The following is a 10,598-nucleotide window of genomic DNA, read 5'->3' as shown; positions in this document are numbered from 1 at the left end:
CTTGATCGTCGGAGTGCCCCCGTGTGGAAGAACCACCGCCGAAATCTTATCTTTCTGTGATAGGTCGTTCAGGCTTAATCTATTTTGTCGGTGTTCTCCAGCTGAGTACCTGTTTGGCAGTGTGGTCAGAAATTGACACACACAATTTGGCGTCGTCTGTGAGAAAGAAAGGAGAATAGATGGCCAACGACGGACAGAAAGAAAATGTTGGGGACGACATCCCTACTGGGAGTGGTAAGCACTTTGATCCCAACGTAGAGGAGGATAATTGCAATGAAGAAACCCGGGATCAAAATCCCGGAGAGAAAAACGTCAGCCAGGAGGGCGACGTACCAAAGAAGGCAGACCGAGGCGGGTATTATAACGAGAACGACCTCCAAGTATGGAAAGATAGATGCCTGCGGAGGGACGGAGAAATGAAGGGAATGGCAGACAAATTGGCAGACCTGCAAACGGTTGTCAATTTCATGATGCAGAACAACGTCATACAGCCACTATTCCTATTACAAGACACGCCGATTCCAGCAGCCAAGAACAATACCCAGAAGGGAGGATAGAAAGCAGTCCCTGTAGCCCCCTAGCACGACAGGATTAAGGGACATTATCACCGGCCTTCGCGGGAGGTCGGGCATGAAGAATCAACGAGGAGAGAATCCCAGAAGACATGTCGAACCAAAGAAGCATGCACCAAAAAACATTGGGATGTCCAAAAAGACTCATAATGACACTGGAAGTAGTGCACCAAAGAGGCTGAAATTCGGTGATAGCTGAGCTCCTGGACGGACCAAGGAGGATCTGAGGGATTATCTCCAAAGAAAGTGACAGGATGCCGAGGTAACCTCCCCGATTAAGCCGAGAACGCCGTTATCGGTAGAGTTGGACAAATTTGAGGCCCCGAAAAGGTTCAGTATGCCGAGATTCTACATATACGACGGTAAGTCGGACCCCAACTTTCATGTCGGTTTGTACCTGAACTCGATGGCACTATACACCAAGAACGAGCCGTTGCTTTGCAAGGTGTTTCCCTCGTCCTTCGGGGAAATTGTATCGAACTAGTTTCACAAGTTACCAAAAGGAACTGTGAAAACCTGGGAAGGCCTGGCTGAGATGTTCGTGGCCAGGTTTGTGACAAACAAGCTACAACCATTAAGGGTAGACTCCCTGATGGCTCTAAGAATCAATGAGGATGAAAGCCTTAAGGCCTATGCCAAGAGGTACTATAAGGTATTCAATCGGACATCAGGATGCAACCAAGAGGTGGCGGTCGTGTCTTTTAAGAACGGCCTGGAAGATGATTGTTTGCTTCAAAAATCATTGGCAAAGACACTGCCAAAAAGTATGAAGGAACTAATGGCCAGAATTGAGAAGTATGCGAGGGCCGAGGAGGACACTCCGGGGACAAAGGCGTCGAAACAAGAGAAGGGAAATTGCTCGCCGAAGCGAGGCCGAGGTAATGGCGGACACAATAAGCTGGAAACGGGATTAAGGGCTACGCAGGCAGTCACAACTGTATTCCGAATCTTGGTTTACAAAGTCTTGGAGAAAATTCGAAATCAACCCTATTACAGAGCACCAGTAAGGGTTCCAGGCGAATTTATGGGAAGAAGCCTGGGCAAGCACTCTGCTAACTATAATGAAGATGGGTATTTGACTCATGGGCGCAGAGCCCTGAAGGCACATTTGGAAGACCTGGTAAGACAAGGTTATTTAAGGGACCTTGTAAACGAGGCCAGGATAAGGGAAGAGCAAGCAAGACTGCCTCAGGCACCGGTAGCACCGCCTCCTCTGGCACCACAACCGCAAGTAGCCGGACCTCGAGTGATCAATGTGATTCACTCGAAGGTCAATGAGAACGAAATACGCGGGGAGACTCAAAAGGTAAAACACTTGCAGCATGTGTACCAGGTTCGGCAGAAAAGACCTAGGGCAGACGAGTGCCAAGGACCAGTGGTATCCTTTACAGAAGGCGACCTGGAGATAGTACAACACCCACACAACGATGCCTTGGTAATATCCCTCCAGATTGAAGAATGCTAAGTAAAGCGCATCTTAATTGACCAGGGCAGCTCTTGTGACATCATGTATGTCAGGTGTTACAAGGAGCTTGGCCTTCACCAAGATGATCTGGAACAATCCAATCGTCCAATGGTCGGGTTCAATGGAACGCCGACATGGCCCCTGGGAGCAGTTAGTTTGGAGGTGCAGGCTGGCACCAAGAAAATAAAAACTAAGTTCATAGTAATTGACACTTCCTCCTCTTATAATGCTATCTTGGGAAGGCCATGGCTACATGCAATGGTAACTGTTCCCTCAACATTGCACCAGCTGTTGCGATTCCCAACAGAGCATGGAATTGAGGAGGTTAGAGGGGATCAACTGCAGACAAAGAATTGCTCCATGGCAGTAATGAAATCCACCTGCAACATACGAGAAGCAGAAGCCGTAGAGATTGAAGATGAGACCATGGATGTCCTAGATGACGTCGGCAAAGAGCCAACCGAGAAGAGTAAGGAAGCCCTGAAGAAAATCCTTGTCTAGCAAGGGGATGAAGAGCGCTTCTTCCTTCTTGGCTTGGGCTTTGCCGAGGAAGAGGAAAAAGAGCTAGAGGCATTCTTGAGAGCAAACATTGAGGTGTTTGCTTGGACGCCGTATGAGATGCCTGGCATTGACCCCGAGGTAACTTGCCATAGACTAAATGTGGACAGGTTGGCTAAACCTGTCATCCAGCGAACAAGAAGGCCGACATTAATGCATGTCGAGATAGTAGAAGAGGAAGTAGATAAACTTCTAGAGGCCAGGGCCATTCAAGAGGTAAATTACCCGACATCATTATCAAACACGGTGGTTGTGAAGAAAAAGAATGGAAAGTGGAAGGTCTGTGTAGACGTCACCAGCCTGAACAAGGCTTGTCCCAAAGACAGTTTCCTACTACCCAAGATTGACCAATTGGTGGATGCCACTTCAGGGCATGGAAGGATGAGCTTCCTGGATGCATACAAGGGGTACCATCAGATAACTATGTACCCCCCAGATGAGGAGAAGACTGCATTTATCACCCCCAAAAGGGTTGTATTGCTACAGAGTGATGCCATTTGAGTTGAAAAATGCAGGAGCAACTTACCAGAGATTGGTGACCAAGATGTTCAAGCATCTAATAGGCAGAACAGTGGAGGTATACATAGACGACATGGTCGTGAAGACCAAGGAATATGGGGATCATCTAGAAGACTTAAAGGCAGTTTTTGACATCCTTAGAACATATCGACTCTGACTCAATGCATCAAAGTGCGCATTTGGAGTTAGGTCTGGTAAGTTCTTAGGATACTTGATTACTAGAAGGGGCATTACGGCTAGCCCCAATCAAATCAAGGCTATTTTGGAGTTAGAGAGCCCAACATCGGCAAAGCAAGTACAGATGTTGACTAGAAGGGCTGCAGCCCTGAATAGATTCATAAGCAGAAGCTCTGACAAATGTAAACCTTTCTTCAGCTTAGTGAAGAAAGCCACAGACTTCTTATGGACAGAAGAGTGCAAAGTCGCTTTAGCCGACTTGAAGAAGTATTTGACCATAGCTTTAGTTCTTTCAAATCCAGTACCTGGAGAGGAGTTGTTCTTATACTTAGCAGTTTCAGAGCATGCAGTGAGTGCAGTAGTAATCAGAGAAGAAAATGGAGAGCAAAGGGCAATTTACTATGTGAGCAAAACCCTAGCTGATGTTGAAACCAGATACCTATCCTTGGAGAAGCTAACATTGGCCTTAGTAATGGCTTCCAAGAAGCTGGATCATTACTTTCAAGCCCACAAAATTGTGGTGTTAACTGAGCATCCCTTGAAGTCTTTGTTGCAGTAGGGAGATCTAACATGCAGAATAGCCAGATGGGCAGTGGTGTTGGGCCAATATGACCTGGAATTCAGACCCAGAACAGCAATCAAAGGCTAAGTTTTGGCCGACTTCGTGGCCGAGTTCACACCAGGCACCATCATACATCAGACTCCGTGGAGCCGAGGTCTAGGAGAACAAGGAAAAACCCAAGTGGGGATAGCCAAACAAAGGAAGGAAGAGAAACTCAGGCCATGAAGTATTTACATCGGTAACTCCTTCCGGCTGTTTGTTGATGGAAGTTCAAACCGACAAGGAGTGGAGGCAGGAGTAGTGCTACTTTCTCCAGATGGGCAGCTACTGGAACAATCCATTCGTTTGGGGTTTAAAGCCTTAAACAATGAAGTAGAATATGAAGCACTGATCACAGGATTAAAGTTGACAGTAGCAATGGAAGCTGACGAGGTAATAATCTTCTGTGACTCTCAGCTTATCGTCAACCAGGCAATAGGTGAATATGCAGTCCGAGATGAAAAGATGTCGGCCTATGTAAAAGAGGTGGGCAGACTGGTAGCCTTGTTCTAGAATTGCTGACTACAGCAGGTTAGCCAAGATAACAACAGCCATACTGAGGGAAGGTGGGTTGATGAGTTACCTAGTGTACTCTGGGCATATCGGACTATGCCGAGAAGATCAACCGGGGAATCCCCATGTGCCATGGCTTTTAGCACAGAGGCAGTAATCCCATTAGAGGTCGGCATCCCATGGATCAGAACCCAGGGAGTGGAGAATGGGGCTAATGATGCATTCTTAGCTCGAGATCTGGACCTACTAGAAGAAAAAATTGAGAAGACAGCAATTCAGCTGGGGTCATACCAGCGACAGCTTGTCAGGGCTTATAATAAGAAGGTTAACCCACGAGAATTCTAAGTTGGGGACCTCGTCCTAAAAAAGGTCGTCGGCAACAAGAAGGATCCTAGAGAAGGCAAGCTTGGCCCAAACTGGGAGGGACATTATAGAATCATCTCGGTTCTAGGCAATGGGGCATATCGGCTTGAAGATAGTGAAGGCAAAGAGTTGCTAAGATCTTGGAATACTTGCAATCTGAAGTTTTTCTATCATTAGATTTTTTGTTTTTTAAGTTTCTTGTTATTAGCCGAAGTAATAATAAAGTCTTAGCTTGATTTTTAAACTTGTGTAGTATGACTGACCAGTCACTTGGCGATGTTTATGACTGAAACATGACGAATAACTTAGACTTATTAGATGACAGAGTTTCTACTTACATATAATAGAGTTGAACTAAGTCGGTGATGTTTCTGATTGAAATATGACGAATAACTTAGACTTATTGTATGGAAGAGTTGAATTATACTTGCATATAATAGAGCTGAACTAAGTTAGCGATGTTTCTGATTGAAACATGATGAATAACTTAGACTTATTATATGGCAGAGTTGAATTATACTTGTATAAAATAGAGTTGAACTAAGTTGGCAATGTTTCTGATTGAAACATGATGAGTAACTTAGACTTATTATATATGGCAGAGTTGAATTATACTTGTATATAATAGAGTTGAACTAAGTTGAGTTAACTTGGACTTGCCATATAAGCAGAGTCAAACATAGATTGAAATTAATGGCATTTTGATAAGATTAACAGAAGAACCAAGGTTGGTAAACCTTGGCCAGTCTTTGTTTGAATATTACCTCGGCGACGAGGTCAAAGCCACATGCTTAATGAGAACCCAAGTGGAACTTAAGTTCACATCAGGTAGCAAAGGGCTGGAGAATGATGCTTGGGAGTTGGAATTTACAAGCTAAGATTGGTTTAACACTTGTTGAAATTTTAGGAAAAATTTACAAGTTGAAGTTAAGCCGATGTTATGATTAAAGGAAGATTAGTTTTACACTTGTTGAAATTTTTGAGAAAAGTTTACAAGTTAAGCCAAGGTTGTATTGAAAGAAGTACTTATGTACTTGCCGAGATTACCATGTTGTCAAGACTTGGAAGATATTTGAAGATAGAAGTCCTGTTAAGTAAAAAGTGAAGTGGCAAGTTGTAAATAACACTTGTGAAAATATTATACAAAATATTTTCAAGTGTTAGGCCAAGGCCGAGATAAACTGTTAGCGGGTATAACCAAAGTATTCCACATCGAGAAGATTACACAGTCAAGGTGTGCATTGAAAACATGCAAAATATTCTAAGTATGGAAGTATACAAGATAGACAAGCATTCAGACACTTAGTAAAAGCAAAAGGAAGCTGTACTTGCATTAAAAGAAGAAAAATGGCACTTCGGCCTGACAAAGAGATTGCTTGTTCGGGTTACAAAGGTGGCACGTCGGCCAAATTAAAGCTAACATTGTTTCAAAAGTAAGGAAAAAAGTACAAGGTATAAGAAATAAAAAAGAAAGCATCAAAATGGACTACTCGGTGCCAACAGTTGGTTGTGTCCCAACCTCAGAAGACAATTGTGAGCCCTTCTCAGTAGCCTTCTCAGCCGCGAGCTCGGCATCGATCTCTTGAAGAGTCTAGTCGATGCTCTTCTCGGCGATAGGCACGTCAGATGTTGTCTTTTCAAGGATAGCGTCTTTCGAGACCTTATCCTCCTCATCCTGAGTCAAGTCCAAGACTTGCTCATTCAGAGTTGGGGACTTGGCCCCAGCAGCTTCTTCATTCTTCTCGGCTTCAGCCTGATCCTCGGACTCAGCTTCGTCTTCAGACTGGCTTGGAGAGTGATGGAATGGCGGAACGAGGTTGCTAGCATTCTTGAGAGGAGAATCCTCGGGGACAGCCAACTCTTTTAAAGCAGCCATCCAACCAAGGGTGAAACCCTTATTGCATGCCTGCTTCACTTGCTTCTTATAGTCTTCTTTGACGTCGGCCGCCTCCTCGGCAAACGCCTTCTCATCCGCCGCTTTGATCTCGGCTTCTTTTGTGGCTAAGGCAACAATGAGCTCGGCCTGGGCCTCTGCGGTCTTCGCTTCGGCCTCTTTCTTTTCAACCTCAAGGACCTTAGCGACGGCCTCAGCAGCTCCTGCCTTCTCATCGGCCTCTTCTTGGGCCTGTTTGGCTAACTTAGCCTGATCCATCAGTGTCTTCATCTTGGCCTCGGCCTTATTGACAATTTTCAACAAACTTGCAGCCTCCTTGGTCTTGTTAACCAACTCCTTCTTGATATCAAAAGCTTGCATCGCGAAGGAGTCGGCATGCTGAATCGCCTAGAAGAAATGGATAAAACAGAAGTTAGTAATTTTTACTAAGTATGGAAAAACAGAGGATGAAAAGTATTAAGTGTTAGGGGCTTACTTTTACGGAGTGCTGCGGCATCAGGGCGAAATTTTCATATTCGTTGACCTCGGCGTTGCGGTTGAGGTCATTGGGAAGGAGCAAGGCAGTAGAGAGGGCAACGCCAACTTCGATGTCATCGGCGCTGTCGCCAGCTCTGACTGGCTTGTCCTCAATTGTGATTGAGGGGGCCCAGGGGGCATCGGATTTGAGAGAACCTGAGGTGGCCACAGAGTCCTACCTCGGCCTCTTTGACTTGGTGGATTCTGATGGTTCGGCCTCGGCGGGCCTCTTCTCGGCGGCGGAGGAGAAGGACTTCTCACTCTCGGCCAGTTTTGAAATTGGCAAAGTATCCTCAGTGTCAATCTGAGTTACCGTTTCCTTAGCTTGGGCTTTCTTCAGCCTTTTTGGCTTTGGTTTCGGCTGAGATTGCGAAGATGGAGATTGGACGATAGTGACGTTCGGGATGTCGGCCAGAAGATCATCAACAACTGCCTTCTTGCGACCCATTTCGTCGGAGGAGATGGCAACAGTAACTCTAGTGCCAAGGCGGATTGCTGGTAAAGCTATTGGTGGGTTGGTTGGATCGTAAGAGGACGCCTCGGCGCTTTGGCGTCTTCAGCTACAGGTCCTGCCTACTGGTGCAAAAAGTGGCGCTCGACATCAGCGTTGACGCTGAGAGGGTGGAATCAATTAAGGAACTAAAGTAGATAGCTGGTCTGCTAGAGCCGAGGTTGATCCTTGATCTGGGCGAGGTGAAGAAGTCGTAGCAGGAGTTGTAGCAGAATGAGGGGACTTGCTCTTTTTGGGGACGTCGGGCAAAGTCGATCTATAGGTTGGGATGAAATTCAGGAGCACAGGAGACTTGCGCTGATTAGCAGGCAAGTCCAGCAGCTTCTTGAAATCTTTACTGGGATAGTAGTTTTTGTGGAAGTCCTTCGGGAGTTGAGGAAGAGCTGCAAAGACAAAACAAACACAGGTTAGAACATACAAAAGTATCAAAGTAAGAAAGACTTGAAAGCAAGAAAATGTGACACTTGGCTCTTACCATCTCCCTCTCTGAAAACTGTTTGGCTTAGGGGATAGAGGTGAAGGTCATCATCTGGTTGAAACTCCTAGTTGCCCGAGACAATGAAGTAATCGTCTCTAGCACCCTTGTTTGAGTTTGGAAGGTCGGTAACGAGTTTGTATTCCGTCGACCTCGGCTTAAGGTAGTAGATGTAACTTTTTTCTGACTTAAGGCCATACATGGTGTAGCAGTATTGGATGTCGGCAAGGGTAACCCTAGCATTCTCTCTTTTGGCTATGGCAATTATACCATTAATAACTCGGTAGGAGTTAATGGCAAGTTGCATTGGGTTCAATTTGTAGTAGTGAAGGACTTATCAAAAAAGGATATCGAGTGGGAGCCTAAGTCCACACTCAATGAAGGCCACCACTGGGAAACGCATTGTAGACACCCCATTTTTGACCGCCCTTAAGACTTGGGCATTACTGATGGTTTACTTGGTGTTGAAAGTTGTGCAGTGCAAAGGTTCGGTTTCTTTGGCAAAGAGAAAGTCAAATCCCAACCTTACACCCGATTTTGAATGGTTTTTAGACCTTAAAACCCTCTCTTTCAAAATATTTTGTAAAAATGATTCTACGATGTTCCGACGCTTGCATTTTGTTAAATGTTGCGCTTTTCGGTAAACCGAGCGAGGACAAAGTGGAAATGAATGAATGAGAGATGAAATATTTGAAAAAACTTTCAAAACACCTTGTTTAGGGGTTTGGAGTTGAAGAAAAGAGGAAAGGAGAGAAGAAAACTAGTTGAGGAGAAGTTCGGCATAAATCTGGGTGGGATGGAAACTGCGCGGCTTCACCAAAACAGGCATAACTTTTTTCACAGTTATAATTTTGATGCAAGGCTGCCACCATTGGAAATTTTACTTCTGAGGCTTCAATTTGGGCAAAAGAATGACCTGAAAAAGAGTTCATATGAAGGAGTTATACCCATTTGAAGTTGGACCTGCAAAGTAGAATTTCCTATCAGCCACAAATGTGCACAGTCGGCCAAAAAAGTAGCAGATCGGCCATCACAAGTAGCAAATCGGCACCAAAAATGGCCAATCTGCCAAGAGTGACACAAATTCAAAATTTTTGAAGATATTTCATCTCCAGCTGTTTCCAGCAAGCTCCAGCTGTCCCAACTCAGATATTTTCGACCAAAAGCTCTTGAATTGCTATATATGAACCTATATCTCATATTTTTGAAAGGTTAGAACTTCTTGAACAAGTTTGAGAGCTTCTCTCACTAAACTCCCTCTCTCTCTACAAAATTTTCAGAGCAAAATCTCTGCCTCTCTCTCTAAAGCCTCTCTCTCTTGCCCTTTGGTGCATAGAAGTGCATAGAAGTAGAGAAATACAACTAGTTTGCCTAGGCATCCTTCATCAAAGTTTCATATCTATGGGCTGAGGTCCCTTAGAGTTTATTTTTGGGCTGTTGGAAGGTCATTTGAGCCAGGAAAGAGGTTGTTTTGTAGCTGTGCATCAAGGGTAAGAACTCTCTCCCTTTTAGCTTATTTTGCATGCTTGCTTGGCCATCTTTTCACACTACTTTGGGGGTGTTTTTGGGGTGGTGTTGAACTACAAAACCCCCTATTTTTCCTCTATTTTTCAATCCTAAAAGTGTTGGTTTGTGCCTTGGTTGGCTAGGGGGTTGTCTCTCTTTTTGCTCTTTGACTTGTAAAGCATTTAGAGCCAACTTCCTAAGCTCTTAAAACCATCTTTTTTTGGCCTTTTAACCACTGAAATCCAATGGATTTTCAGTGGTAAAAATGTGGTTTTGAGGTTCAAAATGGGAGGGGGTGGTCCCCTCTCCTCTTGTCTTGGTTGTATGCCTTGATGGCCTAATTATTGAGCATGTTTTTCTAGCATGTGTTGGCTTGTTCTTAGCTTATTTTTGGGCTTATTTCAACATGGAATAACTCTGTTTTTGGCTTGTTTGATCATGGGTTGCATGCTTCATGCACTTGTAGTGTAAATCCTCTTTGCTAGCCTTGTTAGCCTAACAAAGTAGCATGCTCTTGTGGTTTGAATTATCCTAGTTCAAACATGTTTTTGGTGTTATTTTGGCATGTTATAACTCTAATTTTGATTGGTGGACTCACCTCTTGCATGCTTTATAAACTTGTGGTGTAATCCTTACTAGCTAGCCTTGCATGCTTGTCTTTTTAGCTTATTATTCTAGCTCATTTTGGCTATACTCCAGTATGATTTTATTCATATTTTGGGCTATTTTAGGACTATTTTAGGCTTCCTTGGTCATATGACTCATGTTTTGTATAGCTACAATGCAAATGCCTTGACTAGTCTTGAGTTTTGAGGCACCTACCATGCTATACTTGTGATGCTTGCATGTCTTGGCATCATCTGGCATGGAATTTCAGAGCTTATATCTTTTCCATATTCTCATGTTTATCACTCTTTAATTGTGTTTA

General features: G+C 44.3%; 1 protein-coding gene across 1 annotated transcript; it reads left to right on the top strand.

The window, feature by feature from the left end:
- The first annotated feature begins 1,164 nt into the window (after positions 1 to 1,164).
- On the top strand, positions 1,165 to 4,750 carry LOC145822046 (uncharacterized). The gene is made up of 2 exons (XM_082918623.1): positions 1,165 to 1,692; positions 4,424 to 4,750. The coding sequence occupies exons 1-2, from the start codon at positions 1,165 to 1,167 to the stop codon at positions 4,748 to 4,750; spliced, it is 855 nt and encodes a 284-aa protein (XP_082774749.1).
- The last annotated feature ends 5,848 nt before the right edge of the window (positions 4,751 to 10,598 follow it).

The sequence above is a fragment of the Camellia sinensis genome, chromosome 3 (genome assembly GCF_055761805.1).
Source record: "Camellia sinensis isolate YWXY chromosome 3, ASM5576180v1, whole genome shotgun sequence".
In the NCBI taxonomy this organism is placed as follows: Eukaryota; Viridiplantae; Streptophyta; class Magnoliopsida; order Ericales; family Theaceae; genus Camellia; species Camellia sinensis.
The sequence above is the reverse complement of the archived record's forward strand: the minus strand, read 5'-3'. Positions and strand labels throughout refer to the sequence as shown.